General features: G+C 47.1%; 1 protein-coding gene across 1 annotated transcript in view; it reads left to right on the forward strand.

Annotated features, from left to right (window-relative positions):
• Positions 1-24,787, forward strand: part of SPTBN4 (spectrin beta, non-erythrocytic 4) — a 138,294-nt gene that overhangs the window by 95,470 nt on the left and 18,037 nt on the right. Inside the window, exons 21-24 of the mRNA XM_075323644.1 lie at positions 13,233-13,496; positions 21,779-22,003; positions 23,767-23,856; positions 24,088-24,366. Of these exons, the coding sequence (XP_075179759.1) occupies positions 13,233-13,496; positions 21,779-22,003; positions 23,767-23,856; positions 24,088-24,366 (858 nt within the window). The remainder of the gene's footprint in view (positions 1-13,232; positions 13,497-21,778; positions 22,004-23,766; positions 23,857-24,087; positions 24,367-24,787) is intronic.

Raw genomic sequence — 24,787 nt, forward strand, 5'->3', positions numbered from 1 at the left:
TCTGATAGATCTGGGTCCCAGCGTTATTTTTATTTTTGGTTGCTTATGTAATTTCTCAGTAACCGGACACGCACTTCCGGTAACTACGACGTTAGATTTTGTTACCGTTTCTGGAGTTATTCCTAGAGGCTTCTTCTCGGTAACTTCAATGCTCGATATTACTGTACGCAGATTGCAATGTGCGTCTTTTTTGCTGTGGATGGATTCAGCACGGCAGCCAGTGTCAGCCGTGCCGTGCCAAGGCCGATTATAGCACTGCATACCCTCCTGGCAGGATACCCTGGAAGATGAAACGACACCGTAAACAGGGCACTGGCATCGAACATCAAGATTTTTCTATTTTGCTGAAGCCGTCAGGATTGTTGGATCCGTAGGATGAAGACATGCCAAGATTCCTGTAAACATTTTATTCCAGAGATTAGCATATTGCTGCAGTGTCCGGGGGCACCAGTTTATTTTTGCATTGCGTTTCAAAACTAGTCCCACGAAGGGCGCCAATGTTTATACCTGTACCTTGTCCTCATCAGAGGTCACCAATACGGAACTGAATCGGTGTAATCTAATGAAACTGAAAAATGGGTCTTCATTATTTTTACACTTTTCCGTTTTTTTAATAGCCCTTGATAACTCTTTTATAAAAGCAATTCATAAAGGTACATTGGTCTCCACTACCAACTACATCTAGCCAAATGTGTCCAAAACGGCACAACTACCGGCTGCGTGAAAGGTTTTCTGCAGCCAGATTGGATTATACAACTTAATTTTTCCGCATGTCTTTGGCATGAACGATAAATTTCTAGTCCTGGTAGGAAATGATGCAATATTGGCCGTCACCAAAGGAACAGCCATACTGCTGCGCTGCAGGGGCTCAAGTGAGGGCAACATGACTAGGAGGGATGCTAGGCCGTTAGGTTTACTAACGGGTTAATTCGGAAGTGCAATTTGTGCGGGAAAAGTTTAGGGTGGAGTTGTTGGGTCAGTTGGGATTTGGGGCCTTCTCCTTGGACAGGGGGTGGCGTTTATGGAGACAGTATAAAAGTCAGGCCATGGGGGGGTCATTACTACCTGGACGGCAACCTTCATCATTCCCGCCCACCCGCCCTTGTGACAGTTTTGGTCACCGGACGTGGAGAAGATGACGCGAGTGATTCGTCGCCGCAGCGGAGGAAAGGAGGGGGTTTGCACAGAAGTGAGGGGGAACCCAGTGCAGGAACGGGTTACTCCTGGTGGTGCAAGTAATTGGTGATACGGGTCCTTGCTGGGTTGAGTCTCAGCAGGACATTGTCTGGGCAACATTTGGCTAGGTCCTTGCGTCGGTGTGGTGCGGCTGAGGGCGGGTGTTGGAACCGATGTTGCATTGAACAGTTTTGGCAACCTTCATTTACCCCTCCCCTCCATTCGGGTGTTCTTCAACGGGCAATGTTTGTTTATTGTTGATGTTTTGAGTCATTTAATAAACGGGGGCTGCTGTGGACTTTTACATCCAACGTCACGCAGTCTTTGTGTTTATTTTAGGTAAGAACTCGGGTGGGGTGGGGGACGGTCGGTCAAGGTAAGGCCTTTAGTCAGACTTTACGGAGTCATGCTTAGGTCAATATCGGTTAAGCATTTTAGAATTTGGGTCGATGGTGTGCACATCGTGTATATTCGGATTTAGTAGTACTAAGAATTGCAAATAACCTCGAGGTCTCACAACTGTCCTGGAGTATTTTCATCGTGCTCCAAGTTCCTCCAGATGACATTACTGATTTTACAAGCTCCATTTTCGTATAAAATGTCAAGTAACTTATGACTTATTCTTCTGCAGCTTGATGTTCTATACCACAGTTCATTTACATTTTTATATATTTTTTTTTTTTATAAAGGTGCAACATACTGAGATTGTCAACTTTTTTTGCCATTTTGTTTCTTTGAAATGTCCTGAAAATAAATAGGAAAAAGAACTGCACAAAATGGCACCAAAATACAACACAATTTCATAAGAATGCACTATTTAAATGTAATACATTTACAAAATGGCTGGTATTTGGAAAAAAATTACATTTTTTCCTGGAGTTTAAAACCTGGAACATAAGTCAGATAGATGTGTTTTTTAGTTCTGTACTTGTGGATCCAATGATAATCAATGTACTTTTGCTAATGGGAAGTTTTCCTCAATAACCGGACCTAAAAAAAATTGCAGCGTGTACTAGACTGTCCCAATTTATGGAAGACAATAATGCGTATAATGCAGGCAGCTCCTGCACCTTTCCGCAATGCGGAGGCGCATCACACAGAGCCGGTCAAGTCCACAATCTACAACGGTGCACCTTTCTGCTATGCGGAGGAGCGGCACATAGAGCCCATCATGTCCGCAATCTGCGACTGAGCACCTTTCTGCAATGTGGAGGAGCGGCACACAGCCTGTCATATCCACAATCTACAACTGTGCACCTTTCCGCTATACGGAGGAGCAGCACACAGAGCCCGTCATGTCCTCAATCTGCGACTCTGCACCTTTCCGCTATGCGGAGGAGCGGCACACAAAGTCGGTCATGTCCGCAATCTGCGACTGTACACCTTTCCGCTATGCAGAAGAGCAGCACACGGAGTCGGTCATGTCCGCAATCTGCGACTGTGCACCTTTCCGCTATGCGGAGGAGCAGCACACAGAGCCCGTCATGTCCTCAATCTGCGACTCTGCACCTTTCCGCTAAGCATAGGAGCAGCACACAGAGTCGGTCATGTCCGCAATCTGCGACTGTGCACCTTTCCGCTATGCGGAGGAGCGGCACACAGAACCAGTCATGTCCGCAATCTGCGACTGTGCATCTTTCCGCTATGCGGAGGAGCGGCACACAGAACCAGTCATGTCCGCAATCTGCGACTGTGCATCTTTCCGCTATGCGGAGGAGCAGCACACAGAACCAGTCATGTCCGCAATCTGCGAATGTGCATCTTTCCGCTATGCGGAGGAGCAGCACACAGAACCAGTCATGTCCGCAATCTGCGACTGTGCATCTTTCCGCTATGCGGAGGAGCAGCACACTGAACCGGTAATGTCCTCAAGTCCTCAATCTACGACTGTGCACCTTTCCGCTATGCGGAGGAGCGGCACACAGAACCGATCATGTTCAAAATCTGCAACTGTGCACCTTTCCGCTATACGGAGGAGCGGCACACAGAGCCCGTTATGTCCTCAATCTGCGACTCTGCACCTTTCCGCTATGCGGAGGAGCAGCACATAGAGCCCGTCATGTTCGCAATCTGCGACTGAGCACCTTTCTGCAATGTGGAGGAGCGGCACACAGCCTGTCATATCCACAATCTACAACTGTGCACCTTTCCGCTATACGGAGGAGCAGCACACAGAGCCCGTCATGTCCTCAATCTGCGACTCTGCACCTTTCCGCTATGCGGAGGAGCGGCACACAAAGTCGGTCATGTCCGCAATCTGCGACTGTACACCTTTCCGCTATGCAGAAGAGCAGCACACGGAGTCGGTCATGTCCGCAATCTGCGACTGTGCACCTTTCCGCTATGCGGAGGAGCAGCACACAGAGCCCGTCATGTCCTCAATCTGCGACTCTGCACCTTTCCGCTAAGCATAGGAGCAGCACACAGAGTCGGTCATGTCCGCAATCTGCGACTGTGCACCTTTCCGCTATGCGGAGGAGCGGCACACAGAACCAGTCATGTCCGCAATCTGCGACTGTGCATCTTTCCGCTATGCGGAGGAGCAGCACACAGAACCAGTCATGTCCGCAATCTGCGACTGTGCATCTTTCCGCTATGCGGAGGAGCAGCACACTGAACCGGTCATGTTCAAAATCTGCGACTGTGCACCTTTCCGCTATTCGGAGGAGCAGCACACAGAACCAGTAATGTCCTCAAGTCCTCAATCTACGACTGTGCACCTTTCCGCTATGCGGAGGAGCGGCACACAGAACCGATCATGTTCAAAATCTGCAACTGTGCACCTTTCCGCTATACGGAGGAGCGGCACACAGAGCCCGTTATTATTATTATTATTATTATTATTTATTTATAGAGCACCATTGATTCCATGGTGCTGTACATGAGAAGGGGGTTACATACAAAATACATGTACAAGTTACAGTAGACAGACTAGTACAGAGGGAAGAGGGCCCTGCCCTTGCGGGCTTACATTCTATAGGATTATGGGGAGGAGACAGTAGGTGGGGTGTAGGTGGGGCGGCAGCTCCGCACGGTGGTGGGGCGGCAGCTCCGCACGGTGGTGGGGCGGCAGCTCCGCACGGTGGTGGGGCGGCAGCTCCGCACGGTGGTGGGGCGGCAGCTCCGCACGGTGGTGGGGCGGCAGCTCCGCACGGTGGTGGGGCGGCAGCTCCGCACGGTGGTGGGGCGGCAGCTCCGCACGGGGGTGAAGCAGTGAGGTCATTCAAGGTTATAGGCATTTCTGAACAGATGAGTCTTTAGGTTCCGTTTGAAGTTTGCAAGTGTAGTAGATAATCTGACGTGTTGAGGCAGTGAGTTCCAGAAGACTGGGGATGTTCGGGAGAAGTCTTGGAGACGGTTGCATGAGGAGCGAATGAGAGAGGAGGATAGAAGGAGATCTTGGGAGGACCGGAGATTACGTTTTGGAGTGTAGCGAGAGATTAGTTCAGAGATATATGGAGGAGACAATTTGTGGATGGCTTTGTAAGTCAGTATTAGTAGTTTGAATTGGATACGATGGAAGATTGGGAGCCAGTGAAGGGACATGCAGAGAGGAGAAGCGGGGTGGTAGTGAGGCGAGGGGTGGATCAGTCGGGCAGCAGCATTAAGGATGGACTGGAGAGGGGCGAGCGTGTTAGCAGGGAGACCACATAGGAGGATGTTGCAGTAGTCGAGGCGGGAGATTATGAGAGCATGCACTAGCATTTTTGTAGATTGAGAATTGATGAAGGGACGGATTCTGGAAATATTTTTGAGTTGAAGACGACAGGAGGTGGTGAGGGATTGAATGTGTGGTATGAAGGACAAGGCAGAGTCAAAGGTCACTCCGAGGCACCGAACTTTGGGTGCTGGGGAGAGCGTGATGTTATTTATTGTAATAGATAGATCAGGTAGAGAGTGTAGGGGAGATGGAGGAAAGATGATCAGCTCAGTTTTGGCCACATTGAGCTTTAGGAAGCGAGAGGAGAAGAAGGAAGATATAGCAGATAGGCACTCTGGGATTCTGGACAGCAGAGAAGTGACATCTGGACCAGAGAGGTAGATCTGAGTGTCATCGGCATATAGGTGGTACTGGAAGCCATGGGACTTTATGAGTTGTCCCAGGCCAAATGTATAGATAGAAAAAAGTAATGTCCTCAATCTGCGACTCTGCACCTTTCCGCTATGCGGAGGAGCAGCACATAGAGCCCGTCATGTTCGCAGTCTGCGATACTGACTGGTCTGCTAAAGCCAGCTTTCCCCTTTTTTCGGAAGGAGCGCTTAAAAATAATCCTTAATCTAAGGTAAAACATTGCAAAAAGAGCTAATTTGTGCTGCAGCGCCACCACTGGAGAAATTAAGGCATTACACGGTGCCTAATGAAATCAGCATATTCATTTCTACGGCGGGGTCTGCCATAGTAAAGCAGTCCGGCAGGTTGCATTCCTCTCCAGATATGAGCAGGTCAGATGTAATGATCTAATTATGCCACAGTTATAGGATCAGCGAAGAGAATAAGATCACGTTGGATTTAATTCTCATTTCTGTCATATAAAATGGGACTAACATGACCCAGATACGGCGACTTCAGATGTGTTTCACCCATGTGACATATCATAGGCTTCCAGGCATTTCTTGGAGCTGCTTATCTCAGCTTCTACCAGCCAGACACCAATTTGCATTAAATCCGATTATTTTGCCCCCTTTTTCTCTAAAGGAAAATAACAAGATGAAGTAAGGGTGGAATTGAGGGAAGGAACAGATTGAGATCCTTGTGCTGAATACATTGAGGATGAGTGACTGGTGGTGTGTGGGCAGGAGCGAGCAGAGACGGCTCACCTGACGTAATGCACCTCATCAGCAAACGGATGGAAATAAGACGCCTAACAGCCAAACGCAAACTTCCCCCTTATATAAAGCCTAACAAGCAATGTATTCATTTAAAGGATGAAAAGAACAACATACTTATCCCCTCTAATTCCCAAATCTGGCCCTCACCTAATCTCAGGTGGGCTCTGCTTCCTAACCCCATCCTCAGTACAGTCTAGAAATTCCCGGTCAGCCAATCGCTGGCATCTCTAGCCATTTCCAAATGACTATCCACAACTTGAATTACGGGGGATCAGGTACAAAGTGGAATTTTTAATAAAAAATAAAAAAAAAATTTAAATAGAGTCCACCAGCAATAAATGACTGTGCAAACCAGGCACGAGTGCGCGGTGCACCCCTCATATTGGCCGAACAATTCAGTTGTTCTTCCCACCTACCTTTTTGACAGCTATGGTTATATCCGCATGCTGAATCTTTTTCTGAGTGCATCTTTTTTCCTGTGGTCACAGAAAATGCAGCTTGCGGCCCCCCAAAAATGACATTTTGCCGCATTTTTGTTAATGTGTTTTTTTAAAGGAGAAACAAAATATGATATGATAGGATAATTGATAGATAGCTAGAATAGATAGAAAAATAGAAAGGATAGATAGAACATATAGAATAGATAATAATAATAATATTTGTATTCATGTATATAGCGCTATTAATTCCACAGCGCTTTACATACATTGGCAACACTGTCCCCATTGGGGCTCACAATCTAGAGTCCCTATCTGTATGTCTTTGGAGTGTGGGAGGAAACCGGAGAACCTGGAGGAAACCCACGCAAACACGGGGAGAACATACAAACTCCAAGATAGATAAATAGACATAGAAACAAAGAACATATAGAATATATAATAAGAAAGAATAGATAGAAAGAAATAACAGACTAGCTCAAAAGATAGAGCGATAGCTAGCTAGACCAGCTGTTTTTTTTAACTAGGGTATATTTTAGTTAAAAAAATGACATGGGGTCCCCCCCATTTTTTCATATCCAGCACAGGAACAGCAGCAGCTTTGGCAATCCTCATCTGTCTGCTGTACCTTGGCCGGTTAGGAAAAATAAAGGGGATCCCACTCACTTTTTTTTTTTAATTATTTAATTTATTAAAATAAATAAATAAATAAAACAAAATTATATATATATCTTTTTATATATATATATATATATATATATATATATATATATATATATATATATATAAATATATATATATATGGTCCCCCCCATTTTTTCTAAAACCAGCTAAGATACAGCAGACAACTGGGGGCTGATGTTATTAGGGTGGGAAGGGCTATGGTTATTTAGCTCTTTCCAGGCTAACAATCGCAGCCCACAGCAGCCCCAGAAACGGCGCATCCAATTCTGGTGCTGGACCTGGCTCTTCCCAGTGGCAATCTGGGTAATAAGGAGTTTATGGCAGCCCACAGCTGCCACTAAGTCGTAGATTAGTAATGGGAGGCGTCTACGAGACCCCCCCATTACTAATCTGTAAGTGAAAGTAAATGTACACAAGCACCCAAAAAATACTTTATTTCAAGTAAAGGACAGAAAGCACCCTCCTTCACCACTTTATTAACCCCTAAAACACCCCAGCAGGTCCGACCTAATCCACACGAGGTCTCACGACGCTTCCACCACTGCTACATCTGAATTCACACCAAATGGCCATAAAATATGACTGGCCGCTGTGAGGGTCAGGCAGCAACTGAAGACAGCCGCACGATCAGTGGTGACATCACTGAGGTGATTTGCGGTAACAGGTGGAGGACTCCAGCAGTGGCCACAGCTAACTTGAGTGACATCACCGCTGATCGCATGGCTCACTCAGTCTCTGCTTGAGCCTCACAGTGAGCAGTCATGCATTATGGCGCTCACTGTGAGATTCAGATGTAGCAGTGCTGAAAGCATTGTGGGACCTGGTGTGGATCACCTCGGACCTGCAGGGGTGTTTTTGAGGTTAATAAAGTGGTGAAAGATGGTGTTTTTTTGTCTTTTATTCCAAATAAAGAATTATTTTAGTGTTTGTTTTTATTTATTTTCACTTACAGATTAGTGATAGGGAGGTCTCATAGATGCCTCCCATTTCTAATTTAGGGCTTAGTGGTAGTTGTGCGCTGCCATTAACTCCTTATTACCCTGATTTGCCATCGCACCAGGGGAATTGGGAAGAGCTGGGTAAAGTGCTGGGATTGTTGCATCTAATGGATGCGGCAATTCCAGGCGGATGCTAGCTGATATTTTTAGGCTGGGGTGTGCCCAATAACCGTGGGTTTCTCCAGCCAGAGAATTCCAGCCCCCAGCTGTTAGACTTTATCTGTGCTAGATATCATATGGGGGTGATCCTACGCCAATTTTTTTTATTTTACTGTACAATATAGACTTACCCTCCAGCTTCTGTAATTGGAAGCGTCAGACACGCTTGGGGGCTTGTCTGACTGCAACCAATCACAGATGCCGGTGGGCGGGGGAAGCAGTGCATATTCAGTGAAAATAATGAGCGGCCCAGGAAGTGAATGAGCAGCCATGGGAGCAGTGTGAAAGCCGTGCCGTTGAATCGGTAAGTATGAAGCGCTTGCTCCTACCCGTTTGTACCAGATTCTAGTCCCCATAGACTTTATACGGGGACCGGCCTCAGGCCAGATACCAGGGATCAATTGCTGCCGACCCAGAGTCAGCCAGTCCTCCGAAACGCAGGGACAAAACTCAAAAAGAATTGACATGCTACATCTGAGCTGCGTCTTCAAAAACACAGCCAAAAAAAATTCACTGTGCAAACAGCAAAATAAAAATCTCATAGACGTTGCTGGGGGAAGGAAATGCATGCATTTAGCTGCATCTTTTGTGACCACAAACTTCACAAAAAAACGCACCAAAAACGCAGTAAAAGATGCAGTGTGCGGATGAGGCCTTTCTCTATCCTTCTTTGACTCCTGTAAAGCCGGAGCGGTCAATCAAGACTGGGCGAAGAACGATAAAAAACAAATAGGTGGGAAGCTGTGCTGAATTACTCAGACATGCCAAGCTTGGTTTGAACAGTCATTTTATGCTGACAGACTCCCTTAAAGCCAACATTGGGGCATGTAAAAAAGAATGCCTGTAACTTGCTTGTATAGGTGTCTATAGACATTAGCTCAAAGCCGGGAGAAAAGTCTTTTTAGGACAAAATTTTAGGACACAATTGACTGGGGGGAGGGGTCCTTCTAATAAAGGAAAAAAAAGGGATTGTAAAAGGCAGGTAATCTTATATATCATAAAAATCAGTGGCATTAATATATAAAGGGGTATAAGAGACAAAAAACATTGAGCAGCTCCAATATGTTACAGTTCCTTCTTTTGGGTTTGGTCTTGGATGCTCTCTGATGTTTGCTTTTGACCTTTCTTTATGACATTTGAGAAGATAAATTTAAAGGGAACCTGTCATCAGAAATTTCGCCCAAAAGCTAAAAGCTTCCCCCTCTGCAGCTCCTGGGCTGCATTCTAGGAAGGTCCCTGTTATTATTGTGCCTCATGTGAGACCAAAATAAAGCCTTTATAAAGTTCTACCTTTTTGTATGCAGCTTCTGTAAATCTGACACGGGGGCGGGCTCTCTGCCGTCCGTTATTCTGCCCCCTGGTCCTGTATGCCGCCCCCATCGCTCCTTTCCATATCTGATGCACCGCCCACTGCTCCAGCCATCCCCGCGCATGCCCAGTGCCAGTCTCACGGGACTGAGCAGTGTGACCGCTGGTGACGTGTGCGCAGGCAAGTGATTATGGGCGGGACTGTGACTGTTATCAGCAAGTACCCGGCCATAATCTCGTGAGCGCGCAAACCTCTCCAGCATTCACACTGAGCTCAGTGTAGATGCTAGACTGTATGGGCTGCTTCCAGGGATGACGTCCCTTTGTCATGTGATAGGGGCGTGTTCGAAATACTATCACATGACAAAGGGACGTCATCCCTGGAAGCAGCCCATACAGTCTAGCATCTACACTGAGCTCAGTGTGAATGCTGGAGAGGTTTGCGCGCTCACGAGATTATGGGCGGGTACTTGCTGATAACAGTCACAGTCCCGCCCATAATCACTTGCCTGCGCACACGTCACCAGCGGTCACACTGCTCAGTCCTGTGAGACTGGCACTGGGCATGCGCGGGGATGGCTGGAGCAGTGGGCGGTGCATCAGATATGGAAAGGAGCGATGGGGGCGGCATACAGGACCAGGGGGCAGAATAACGGACGGCAGAGAGCCCGCCCCCGTGACGGATTTACAGAAGCTGCATACAAAAAGGTAGAACTTTATAAAGGCTTTATTTTGGTCTCACATGGGGCACAATAATAACAGGGACCTTCCTAGAATGCAGCCCAGGAGCTGCAGAGGGGGAAGCTTTTAGCTTTTGGGCGAAATTTCTGATGACAGGTTCCCTTTAAGTGCATTCTCACAACAGAATAATTTTAGTAGGAAAGATGTGAAATATACTGCTGTGGGTTCTCCGTTGCAGATCTCTATGATGCTGTTAGTTTGGGCCAAAAGAACCACTGTTATGCCATAACTTGGCATCAAAATACTGGTTTTATGGTGTCACCTATTGGAGATAGCAAGACAGTGCCCAGCCGTAGCTTTCATTCCCCAGGGAGGATTGCCTGGCCTATAAGTTTCCTAAGGAAATTTAATAGTCTCAGCTACTGATGAGCAGGCACTACCATGCTCGGGTGCTCAGTACTCGTAACTAGTGATGAGCGGGCACTACCATGCTCGGGTGCTCAGTACTCGTAACTAGTGATGAGTGGGCACTACCATGCTCAGGTGCTCAGTACTCATAACTAGTGATGAGCGGGCACTACCATGCTCAGGTGCTCAGTACTCGTAACTAGTGATGAGCGGGCACTACCATGCTCAGGTGCTCAGTACTCGTAACTAGTGATGAGTGAGCACTACCATGCTCGGGTGCTCAGTACTCGTAACTAGTGATGAGCGGGCACTACCATGCTCGGGTGCTCGGTACTCGTAACTAGTGATGAGCGGGCACTACCATGCTCAGGTGCTCAGTACTCGTAACTAGTGATGAGCGGGCACTACCATGCTCAGGTGCTCAGTACTCGTAACTAGTGATGAGTGAGCACTACCATGCTCGGGTGCTCAGTACTCGTAACTAGTGATGAGCGGGCACTACCATGCTCGGGTGCTCGGTACTCGTAACTAGTGATGAGCGGACACTACCATGCTCGGGTGCTCGGTACTCGTAACTAGTGATGAGCGGACACTACCATGCTCAGGTGCTCAGTACTCGTAACTAGTGATGAGCGGGCACTACCATGCTCGGGTGCTCAGTACTCGAAACTAGGGATGAGCGTGCACTACCATGCTCGGGTGCTCAGTACTCGAAACTAGTGATGAGCGTGCACTACCATGCTCGGGTGCTCAGTACTCGAAACTAGTGATGAGCGGGCACTACCATGCTCAGGTGCTCAGTACTCGTAACTAGTGATGAGCGAGCACTACCATGCTCAGGTGCTCAGTACTCGTAACTAGTGATGAGCGGGCACTACCATGCTCGGCTGCTCAGTACTCGTAACTAGTGATGAGTGGGCACTACCATGCTCAGGTGCTCGGTACTCGGAACTAGTGATGAGCGAGCACTACCATGCTTGGTACTCAAAATGAGCAGTTGGACGATGGGTGCCTCTCGTGTGCTGAGTATAAGGGAAGTCAATGAGGAACTCGAGCATTTTTACTCCTGAAGATCTTCCAGAAAAATTAGTTTCCCATTGACTTCAATTATACTCTGTACACAAGTTGAGTCCATCCGAGCATCTGGCTACTTGTTACGAGTACTGAGCATCTGAGCATGGTAGTGCCCGCTCATCACTAGTTACGAGTACTGAGCACCCGAGTATGGTAGTGCTCGCTCATCACTAGTTACGAGTACTGAGCACCCGAGCATGGTAGTGCCCGCTCATCACTAGTTACGAGTACTGAGCACCCGAGCATGGTAGTGCTCGCTCATCACTAGTTACGAGTACTGAGCACCCGAGCATGGTAGTGCCCGCTCATCACTAGTTACGAGTACTGAGCACCCGAACATGTTAGTGCTCGCTCATTACTAGTTACGAGTACTGAGCACCCGAGCATGGTAGTGCCCGCTCATCACTAGTTACGAGTACTGAGCACCCGAGCATGGTAGTGCTCGCTCATCACTAGTTACGAGTACTGAGCACCTGAGCATGGTAGTGCTCGCTCATCACTAGTTACGAGTACTGAGCACCCGAGCATGGTAGTGCCCGCTCATCACTAGTTACGAGTACTGAGCACCCGAGCATAGCAGTGCTCGCTTATTACTAGTTACGAGTACTGAGCACCCGAGCATGGTAGTGCCCGCTCATCACAGTACTGAGCACAGGAGCATGGTGGTGCCCGCTCATCACTAGTTACGAGTACTGAGCACCCGAGCATGGTAGTGCCCGATCATCACTAGTTACGAGTACTGAGCACCCGAGCATGGTAGTGCCCGCTCATCACTAGTTACGAGTACTGACCACCTTAGCATGCTAGTGCCCGCTCATCACAGTACTGAGCATAGGAGCATGGTGGTGCCCGCTCATCACTAGTTACGAGTACTGAGCAGCATCGAGCATGGTAGTGCCCGATCATCACTAGTTACGAGTACTGAGCAGCATCGAGCATGGTAGTGCCCGCTCATCACTAGTTACGAGTACTGAGCACCCGAGCATGGTAGTGCCCGCTCAACACTAGTTACGAGTACCGAGCACCCAAGCATGGTAGTGCTCACTCATCAATAGCAATGAGCACCCAAACATGGTAGTGCTTGCTCCTCACTACTAGCCTCCACAAAAAAACAAACAAAACATTGGCTCCCCAAGGAACCATTACCCTACTCTACATTAATAAAGGGGAACCCAACTCCAAACAGCAGTCTACACTGTAGATGGGTGTCTCTTCCCTTTAGAGAAGACTATTTTTAAATCCTATACGGAGGCTCTTCTAAAGGTTCAGAAATATACTTTTAGGGTTTCTATGGATGAAAGTTAATTTGCGCACTCTTTTCCCAGAGTGCATTTTGTGACCGCAAAGTCTCCACTAGGAACAACCATACCTTCCCCCCCCCCCCCCCCCACACACGTTTTTAGATCTATATAATTGAAACTGTAAAAATGATCTAGAACCAGTTTTGAACTATTTCTCTGGCATGTAATTTGCCCAGGAAGGTCATCAACTGATCCAGGAGAAGCCAGAGCTGGCCGGTGTGGTGAAGAAGAAGATAGAAGAGATCCGTCAATGTTGGGTGGAGCTCGAATCCAGTACGCAAGCCAAGGCTCAGCAGCTCTTCCAGACTAGTAAGGCCGAACTAGTGGTGCAAAATTATTCAGACCTGGGCAAAAGACTTCATAGGCTCGAAGAGCAACTACAACCCGTGGAACCTGTTTCTGATATTTCCACTGTAAATACTCATCTGAAGAAGCTAGAGGTGAGTCACTTGTCTACTTGTCTTATAGTTTTCCAACGATCTTTGAGGTTGGCCAAGTAAGTCCTTGGGTTGGGCTTAGCTTCCTTGGTCTAGGAGCCCCACCGACCAAGACATAATCACCATTCCCATGGATAGGTCATAGCTTGTTTTTACTAGACATGCCCCTTATTAATTTATTAAGACCGGTATATTCTACGGTCTTCAAATAATATTGGTGGCCAATATATATTGTGGAAGAGTTACTAATGAGTTTGCACCAAGGCGTTTGCAAAAAAATGTTTTTAAAAAATTACAAAATTTAAGTTTTAATACTATTGATCCTCAAAAGTGGGTTAAGGGATGCAGTTTACATGAAAAGGGTGCGTCTTAAAGGAGATGGGGTGTGACTTAAATGTGTTAATTTATACCTAAATTGAGGTAAAAAAAAGTGGTACAAAGAAGCCAAAATGATCAATGGTCTAGTCCACATTCGCACTGTCCACATACTGGACAGGATTAGTAACCCTGCATCATTAAGGTGATGCTTCGCAATTGATTTGCTGCCGCTTTATTTGAAATCCATATTCTTTTTCTTCATGATTGTGACTTACTTTGTGTTTGCCAACACTTTCAAGGTGCCGCCATTTGGAGAGATGGCATTTGACCTGTTCAGATCCTAGGCAGGGAAAAATGACAACTGGTGATTAATGAGTGACCACTAATGGGCAACAGGGAATTAAAGGGTTATTCTCAAAAAGATCCATGGGATAGAGGGTAACTTGCTGGGGGTTTAAAGGGAACCTGTCATCAGAAATTTCGCCCAAAAGCTAAAAGATTCCCCCTCTGCAGCTCCTGGGCTGCATTCTAGGAAGGTCCCTGTTATTATTGTGCCCCATGTGAGACCAAAATAAAGCCTTTATAAAGTTCTACCTTTTTGTATGCAGCTTCTGTAAATCCGTCACGGGGGCGGGCTCTCTGCCGTCCGTTATTCTGCCCCCTGGTCCTGTATGCCGCCCCCATCGCTCCTTTCCATATCTGATGCACCACCCACTGCTCCAGCCATCCCCGCGCATGCCCAGTGCCAGTCTCACAGGACTGAGCACTGTGACCGCTGGTGACGTGTGCGCAGGCAAGTGATTATGGACGGGGCTGTGACTGTTATCAGCAAGTACCCGGCCATAATCTCGTGAGCGCGCAAACCTCTCCAGCGTCACACTGAGCTCAGTGTAGATGCTAGACTGTATGGGCTGCTTCCAGGGATGACGTCCCTTTGTCATGTGATAGTATTTCGAACACGCCCCTATCACATGACAAAGGGACGTCATCCCTGGAAGCAGCCCATACAGTCTAGCATCTACACTGAGCTCAGTGTGACGCTGGAGAGGTTTGCGCGCTCACGAGATTATGGCCGGGTACTTGCTGATAACAGTCACAGTCCCGTCCATAATCACTTGCCTGCGCACACGTCACCAGCGGTCAAACTGCTCAGTCCTGTGAGACTGGCACTGGGCATGCGCGGGGATGGCTGGAGCAGTGGGCGGTGCATCAGATATGGAAAGGAGCGATGGGGGCGGCATACAGGACCAGGGGGCAGAATAACGGACGGCAGAGAGCCCGCCCCCGTGACGGATTTACAGAAGCTGCATACAAAAAGGTAGAACTTTATAAAGGCTTTATTTTGGTCTCACATGGGGCACAATAATAACAGGGACCTTCCTAGAATGCAGCCCAGGAGCTGCAGAGGGGGAATCTTTTAGCTTTTGGGCGAAATTTCTGATGACAGGTTCCCTTTAACCGCTGGGACATTCCAAGAACGGAGCTGTAGAACCCTACGAACAACTGTGCCGATTGGAACAGCCTCCGCTCCATTCATGGTCTACGGGACTATTCAACATTGCATTATGCATCAGTCCCATGGACAATAACCAGATGAGGCTGCAGAGCCTCTTTCTTGGGGTTCTTAAGTCCCATTCTTGCGGTTGGACCCCCAACATTAGGAATATGTACCCAATCCTAAGGGATAACTAGTTTTTAATTTTTGGTTTTTGTTTTTTAATATTGGCCGAAATGTCTGATGTTGGCCCACGATCTTTGGGGAATTTATATGAACGATCATTTGTGATGACCAACAGCGGACCATCTATTGGATATTCAGGTTTACTCCTGTTGCTGAAATCTTTCTGCAATGCTATGTGTATTTGATAATTTGCAGGAGACCTCAGATTTTTTTTCTGATCTTAGTTTAGTCTCACATTGATCGATACTTTAATATGAATGATCTGATGGGGCACATAATTGGCTTCCAAACCTTTGCTTTTCCACAGTCTATACTTTTTGCCTTTAGCTGCACTGATATCAGAACATACTCATTTGGAGTACAGGTGATTGCAGTGATCGGTCCTCCTTTTGAGTCCTTCCAGGTGCAGGAGCTTGTTCTCATAAGTACAACACTAAAGTACAACACTAAAGCCCCACCAATTTATCATGACTGGCCGTCTTTTCACCAGTCTGGATGAGGGGGCATGGTGGGCTTCGAATTCATGAAGTGGTGCACGCCTCTTCATGAATCTGAGGCTCCTGAAGAGTGGTGTATGCCTTCATGCTCCACGACAGGAATCTTAAACAAGACCAGGAATGGAGTGAGATTTTTGACATAGGGAACGCTACAGCCTGTCATGAATTAGACAAGCTGTGGCGTTGTGCCCTTGCCCATTTTGACTGAGCTATGAAAAACTGGCACGATTTTGCAACTACCGTGTTTCCCAAAAATGAGCCCTAGCAAGAATTTTCTGCCTTTTTGTAGTAAGGTTTAAATATAAGCCCTACTCCAAAAATAAGCCCTGTTGCGATTCAATAATGAAGTGTCGATGCAGCTAAAAAAATTAAAGAATACTGCAGGACACTTCATTATAAAAAGCAGACACCCCTAAAAGAGAGAAGAAAGAAGACAGGCGGTGGAATGCGAGGGCCTGCGGTGGAACGAACACACAACGCACACACATCCGGTGATACCGCACTGCTCTGGTGACCTGGGACGCTGTGGAACGAGAGAACCTGCAGTGGAACGCATCGATACCTTCCACTGCATGTCTTCGATCTGCTCCACCGTAGGTAGTCGATGTGTTCCACTGAAGGTCCTCGAGCCGCTCCACTGCAGGTTCTCGATGCCTTCCTCCACAGGTCTTCAATCTGCTCCATCGCAGATTCTCGATTACTTCTATCACAGGTCTTCGATCTGCTCCACTGTAGGTACTCGATGCGTTCCACCGCAGGTCCTCGATCCGTTCCACCATAGGTACTAGATGCGTTCCATCACAGGTCCTGGATCCGCTCCATTGCAGGTTCTCGATGCCTTCCACCACAGGTCTTCGATCTGCTCCATCGCAGGTTCTCGATGCCTTCCACCACAGGTCTTCGATCTGCTCCACCACAGGTTCTCGATGCCTTCCACCACAGGTCCTCAATCTGCTCCACTATAGTTACTAGATGCGTTCCAGCACAGGTCTTAACGTTCACAGGGTCTCAGGTCCCCCTGTCTGCCGGAAGCAGTATGCTATCACCGGATGTGTATGTGTGTGTGTCTGATGTATGTGCCTGAGTGCCGGCCGACCGGAAGCAGATGATGACTGCTGTGGAGAAGACAACCTGCAGGGAGTGTGCGCTGAGGACCTAGGAGCTACGCAGACGTCCGGGGTCTGGTAAGTATGATTCACCTGGGGGGAGGGGGTCTTTTTTTTTTGGGTGGGCGGTAAACTTTCCCCCAAATAAGCCCTACCACGAAAATAAGCCCTAGCACATTTTTCAGGGCAAAAGTAATTAGGAGGCAGTGTCTTATTATCGGTGAAACACGGTATTTTAAAGCTCTGATGACACATTTTGAGTCAAAAAGCTTTGATAAATCGGGCCCTAGGTATCAGACCTGTATTTTGCTCTTTCACTGCAAGCATCAGTACTCCAAATGAGTACACTCTGATATCAGTGCAGCTATGGACCAGAAAATACACTGGGGAAAAGCCGGGGTTTGGAAGCCACTTATATGCATTCTTTGGACAGGGATGAAAGCCAATCTGCTAATAAAGGGATTTGCAAAGTTTCACAACTTTCAATGCTGGACAAAATTATTCAAAAATAAAATTTTAGATAGATGTGTAGATTAAAAAAAAAACAAAACAATTTGAGGTAAAATGCATAAATTATTCTTAAGCAACATCCTGAAATGGAGGCATCAACCTCGAGGTAGTTGGCATATGGTCATGAAAGCACTCCATGGCTTCCCTTCAGTCTAGGCCCAGACTGGACTTTCATGGCTTCCACCAGTGTCAGTCCTTTCATACCCTGCATTGTGAATACACGTGCGCCGAGCTCCATGTCACTTCATTGGAGCAGAGATGAGGATTCGGCTTTCGGCCTGCTCAGAGCTCATCATTCATAGACACCTCATTCTTCCTACAGCATGACGCAGACACCCATGACTGTCCATCTCAGCATCACAGTGCAGTTTGTTCCCAGCTCATTGCCTGATCCCCGGTACAGTACATCTTGTGTGTGTGGGTCCTTGTCCTCTCTCATCCCTATCTACATACTGTTCTTTCTTCCGTTTCTGGATCCAAACTCCACTATCACTAGTGACACTCTACTTTCTTCCACCCTCTGATATAAAGCTGCAGATCTCCTTCTGTAGAAAGATTTTATTCTCACCAGCATGCATCTCCTTCCGTCCTTGTTCTTTAAGAGTCTTATACAGTGTGTCCACCCATATCCTGTATACACTGCACCTGTATACAGTGTGTCCACCCATATCCTGTCCACCGCCATTAACTTGAGAACGGCGGCAGCTATAGGAATAGAAGTGGTGTCTAGGTATAGTAAAGTAGCCATGTGCTATGCAATGAAACCACCTATAGCGCCACCTGGTGGAAAACAACGGAGTTAGCATTTTTAGCTCGAAAACGGAACGAGATAGAGAAAAAAAGTGAATTACAAAGTTGTAGGGCATCATCAATTCAATACGAATCAACACCTTGCATACAGAAATGCTATGATTAGAACGTGTAAAACTCACAAGGCTGCGGACGTGAAGCGATTTCTCATGGAGACCTTCCTACAAGTCATTGGGTATGGTGGCTGTGTGGAGTGGCCTCCACGCTCAGCTGACCTGACCCTATTGGACTTCTTCCTGTGAGGTCACATCCAACAGCAGGTGTATGCGACCCCTCCACCAACATTGCAGGACCTACGACGACGTATCACAGATGCTTGTGCAAACGTGTCACCTACCATATTGCACAACGTGCAGCAAGATACAGTATGCTGTGCAGAGTCCAGATGTGCATTGCAGCTGACGGGGGCCACTTTGAGCATCAAAGTGAAATGAGCGCCATATGCGAGACCAGCATTCAATGTTTTGGGGGGGGTCATGGGTTTCATATCATAGCATTTCTGTATGCAAGATGTCGATTCATATAGAATTGATGATGCCCTACAACTTTGTAATTCACTTTTTTTCTCTATCTCGTTCCGTTTTCGAGATAAAAATGCTAACTCTGTTGTTTTCCACTAGGTGGCGCTATAGGTGGTTTCATTGCGTAGCGCATGGCTACTTTACTATACCTAGACACCACTTCTATGCCTATAGCTGCCGCCGTTCTCAAGTTAATGGCGGTGGACAGGATATGGGTGGACACACTGTATATTCCTGACTCTCATTATTTACTTACCCATGTGGACCAGTTGTAGGTACAGGAAAGGGAGTGGGTTCACAGAAAATGACTTAATGTTTAACTTAAGTTTTTATGGTAAATTGTATTTATTTTATTTATTTTTTTACACATTTTCTGTGTTTTTTATCCTTAGAAAATCAGAAAAGGAAGTATGAGTCTAGTATTTAGCTTAGTTGCCCTATTGAAAATGGCAACATTTCTGAATTTGTAGTAGTAATTAATACAGACAGGATTAAAATGACAGATACCACTTTTATATACATAAACATCAAGGAGAAAGCCTGAGCAAAAATGCTGAAATTCATTTGCTATTTATTAAAAAAAATTCAAAGTGCACAGTGCAAAAGCATAAACACAGTTATAAAGCACAAGATAGTAATGCAAAAGGAGGCTGGGGATGATGGGAATTATCGGGTACAGACCTCTGGCAATGCAGATGTTAGTATAATACAACTCACATATCTGGCCCCTCAAAAACAACATTGATGAGCCATGATCCCAATTTTTACCAAGTGTCAGTAAGGAAAGTGGCCATTCACATTACATGCAATATTGCAAACAAAGAAAGATCAAGGAAACATTAAAAAAGTTATTCATTAATTAGCAAATGTTAATAGGCACAGGTGAGACCGTGTACCCCAAGATCAGGGAGGCAAGGTCTGAGGGTGGTAAAAGGCCCCGACGTACGTTTCGCGGCCCTCAGCACGTAGTTGGCCGCTTCATCATGGGGAGAGTAGTGGGTAGTGCTCTATAATAGTTATAATGCTTTATAACTGTTTATGCTTTTTGCACTGTGCACTTTGAATTTTTCTTAATAAATATCAAATTAATTTCAGCATTTTTGCTCAGGCTTTCTCCTTCATGTTTAAGTTCATTATGAGCTGCTGTTAACCAATTGTGGGTTCCTCCCACATTGGTGTATTATTTGAATTTCATTGATGGACTTTAAGTTTCCACTTTTATATACAGCAGATAACACAAGATCTACTATTCACAATAGGTGATATCACAGCTCACCTCCTCCTGTACAATGACTGATAACACAGAATTCTACATTAAGAATAGGTGATATCACAGCTCACCTTCTTCGCCTCCTGTACAATGACTGATAACACCCCTATATACAGTAGATAACACAGAATCCACCACTCACAATAGATGTCAAAGCTCACCTCCTCCTCCTGTGTAATAATTGATAACAATAGATAACACAGGATCCACCATTTACATTAGGCGATATCACAGCTCGCCTCCTCCTCATTTCACTATAATTCTTGCCCAGAACAAAAGGTTGCCTACAAAGTTCTCCTATAGAAAGTCAGTGTGTCAGAGCTGATCTGTTTCTGCCCATGTCCATGTGGATGCTGAATTAGATCTATTGACCGGTTTCAAAATTGCAAGATTTTTTGTTTTTAATTTTTTATTATTTAAATAAAGCAAAAAACAAATTACCATAAAAACCTAATCTAAACACTTGGTTATTTTGTGATGACATGTTCCCTTTTAAGGCTACTTTCACACATCCGGTTTTTGCTCTGCGGCACAATACAGCGCTCTGCAGAAAAGCCGCAATCGTTTTTTTTGCCGCCGATTGCGTTTTTTATTGCATAGACTTACATTAGTGCCGTATTGTGCCGCATGGGCTTGCGTTCGGTCCGGTTTTTGCCGCATGCGGCAGATTTAGCTGATGCCGCGGCCGGATGGAACGTTCCCTGGCACGTTTTTTGCTCCGGCAAAAAAAACGCATCGCGCTGCATCCGGCCGCTGCGGCGCATTTTTCAATGCATGCCTATGGACGCCGGATGCGGCGCGATGCGGGAAAAAACGCATCCGGCCGCCGCATGCGGTTTCTTCCACTGCGCATGCTCAGTAGCGTGTCGCAACCAGAAAAAAACGGACGGGCCGCATGTAAAAACTTATGCAAAGGATGTGGTGTTTTCGCCGCATCCGTTGCATAGGTTTCACAGCCGGATTGAGCCGCACTGCTCAAACCGGATGTGTGAAAGTAGCCTAAGCCAGTAGACCACAGTAGGAATACTGAGTATGCTAAAATAAAAAATAGGAGGCTTCGATAATTCCTGGCCGGGATCCTGTCGAGTGTTTTCTTCCCCCTAAATCAGTAATAACCTGTAGTTTTGCTCCTGTGGATCAGCAGACGGTGATGGTGCAATGCTCTGCATGTTCAGGGCCGTGGAATCCATTCTCCCCTGTGCTTCTGCCGTCTCCTGATCACTGGCGCCCCAAGCACAAGATTGGGGATGTCAACCACATTTGTCAAAGACAGAGGGCTGCTGCCAGTCTGAAGTCATCAGGTGGCTATTCGGGCTGGCGGGGGCTCGGTGTACCCCATTGTGGCCACTGTACTGCTTTGGAGGTACTGGAGCAAATTATATGATAGTGATGGTGGTTCAGGGGCAAACAACACCTGACAGGTTCCCTCGAGCTTCCAGAATTTGCTTCATTTCCTGGAGCTCCCTGTTCCGCCCCTGGTTCGCTGTCTTGTCAGGAGTCTTAAAATTTCATGAATACCCCCGAAGCCTGACTCACAAATCCTCCATTCCTCCCTCGACTCTTTTAATGCAGACGATGGAGTCACAGATGGAGGAATGGTACAAGGAGGTTGGAGAGCTGCAGGCGCAGATTGCCTCGCTCCCCCTGGATGTGGTGAGCCAGGAGGCCGTGGATGAGAAGCAGAATGAGGTCGGAACCAGGATTGTGCGTTTGATCGAGCCCTTGAAAGAAAGAAGACGCATCCTCCTGGCCTCTAAGGAGGTTCATCAAGTCACCCGGGACCTGGAAGATGAAATTGTGAGTACAGCAATATTGACTTATTTTTCTCTCTGTCAATGTAAAAGCTGCGCATTATATTGTTCTGTAACTAGAGGGAGAGTAGGGGTTGTAGTCTCTGTGTCCACCTAGTGAATAACTAGGAGGGCAGGGGTTGTAGTCTCCGTATCCACCTAGTGCAATAACTAGGAGGGCAGGGGTTGTAGTCTCTCTCTTTATGCAGTAACTAGGAGAGCAGGGGTTGTAGTCTCCGTATCACCTACGGGCAGTAACTAGGAGAGCAGGAGTCGTAGTCTCCCCTTTATGCAGTACCCAGGAGGGCAGGTGTTAGTCTCAATATCGACATATGGGCAGTAACTAGGAGAGCAGGGGTTGTAGTCTCCGTATCCACCTATGGGCAGTTACTAGAAGAGCAGGGGTCGTAGCCTCAGTGTCCACCTATGGGCAGTAACTAGGAGAGCAGGGGTCGTAGTCTCCGTATCCACCTATGGGCAGTAACTAGGAGAGCAGGGGTCGTACTCTCCGTATCCACCTATGGACAGTAACTAGGAGAGCAGGAGGCGTAGTCTCCGTATCCACCTATGGACAGTAACTAGGAGAGCAGGAGGCGTAGTCTCCGTATCACCTATGGGCAGTAACTAGGAGAGCAGGAGGCGTAGTCTCCGTATCCACCTATGGGCAGTAACTAGGAGAGCAGGAGGCGTAGTCTCCATATCCACCTATGGGCAGTAACTAGGAGAGCAGGAGGCGTAGTCTCCATATCCACCTATGGGCAGTAACTAGGAGAGCAGGAGGCGTAGTCTCCATATCCACCTATGGGCAGTAACTAGGAGAGCAGGGGTTATAGTCTCCGTATCCACCTATGGACAGTAACTAGGAGAGCAGGAGGCGTAGTCTCCGTATCCACCTATGGGCAGTAACTAGGAGAGCAGGAGGCGTAGTCTCCGTATCCACCTATGGGCAGTAACTAGGAGAGCAGGAGGCGTAGTCTCCGTATCCACCTATGGACAGTAACTAGGAGAGCAGGAGGCGTAGTCTCCATATCCACCTATGGGCAGTAACTAGGAGAGCAGGGGTTATAGTCTCCGTATCCAACTATGGGCAGTAACTAGGAGAGCAGGGGTTATAGTCTCCGTATCCACCTATGGGCAGTAACTAGGAGGGCAGGGGTCGTAGTCTCCGTATCCACCCATGGACAGTAACTAGGAGAGCAGGAGGCGTAGTCTCCGTATCCATCTACGAGCAGTAACTAGTAGAGCAGGAGTCGTAGTCTCAGTGTCCACCTATGGACAGTAACTAGGAGAGCAGGGGTTATAGTCTCCGTATCCACCTATGGGCAGTAACTAGGAGAGCAGGGGTTATAGTCTCCGTATCCACCTATGGGCAGTAACTAGGAGGGCAGGGGTTATAGTCTCCGTATCCACCTATGGGCAGTAACTAGGAGGGCAGGGGTCGTTGTCTCCATATCCACCTACGAGCAGTAACTAGTAGAGCAGGAGTCGTAGTCTCAGTGTCCACCTATGGGCAGTAACTAGGAGGGCAGGGGTTATAGTCTCCGTATCCATCTACGAGCAGTAACTAGTAGAGCAGGAGTCGTAGTCTCAGTGTCCACCTAGTCAGCACCATAACCACCTAGTGTACGGGATGACTAAGGCCGTGTAAGCAATGATCTATTTGCACTTTATGAATCTCTCTGGGAGCAGTTATACTAGGGCAGGTGGCTTTAGCTTTGTCTGTATGGCGATATTGTGCACAATGATTCCCCCTTCTTCCTTCTCCTACAGACCTGGGTACAGGAAAGGCTTCCTCTTGCCACATCGAAAGATCATGGCCTGAACTTACAGACCGTGCAGCAACTTATGAAGAAAAACCAGGTGCGTGCCCGGGCTGTGTGCTGGGTCTGTGATGAAGCCGCTTGATGGTAAAGTTGATCAGGAGCATGGAAAGTAATGAAAACCTACAAAGAGGCACACACATGCCAATAATAGGCCAAGCGAGCCCTCATAAGAGCACGCAACCATTGACCCGTGTATACAAATGCCGCTGATCAACCGGACAACACGCGACCCCCAATAACTTTGCCCTAATCTCTTTCACATTATCAGAACCTAAGGAGGGAGGTTCAGGTCCATTCCCCTCGTGTAGATGACATCTTGGAGCGAGCGGGTGCCATCGCCAGTATTCGGACCCCGGAAGCAGAAGGGGTCCGCATTGGGTTTGAGAGTCTGCGGGAGATGTGGGACGTTTTACGGGAGGAGACAGAGCGGCGACAGCAGCTTCTGGACATCAACTACCAGGTGCAGCAGTATTACTTTGATGTGGGCGAGGTGGAGACCTGGCTGAGCGAGCAAGAGCTCCTGATGATGAACGACGAGAAGGGAAAGGTGAGACTTTAGAAGGGCTAATTATCTTAGTAGGTTCTTCTTCCTAGAGAAAGCCAAAATTTCCTTTCCTCTTGTGACTACTTACTTTTGAAAATCTGGGTCTTAGACTTAATTATTGCTCCTTTTTCGCTAAATCCTCCATGATGGATCTTCGATATCATTCTGGAACACCAAGGAGAGGACGACCCTGGTGGCACAGTACTGGAGACATTTATATTGTTTAGCAAAGATCCAATATCCAGTGGTGTGCTCCTAAAACTAAATGTTGAGACAACCTGTGCATTTATTTGTGGGGAAACCTAAAATTAAGCGCTTTCTTTTTCTAACAAACAGACCAGATCCACTGCAAACACGAAGATGTAAAGTCCAACGTTGTCTGCCTGAAGCCGCCACTAGAGGGAGCTTAGGAGTCACCTGCATA

The sequence above is a fragment of the Anomaloglossus baeobatrachus genome, chromosome 9 (assembly GCF_048569485.1).
Source record: "Anomaloglossus baeobatrachus isolate aAnoBae1 chromosome 9, aAnoBae1.hap1, whole genome shotgun sequence".
Classification (NCBI taxonomy): Eukaryota; Metazoa; Chordata; class Amphibia; order Anura; family Aromobatidae; genus Anomaloglossus; species Anomaloglossus baeobatrachus.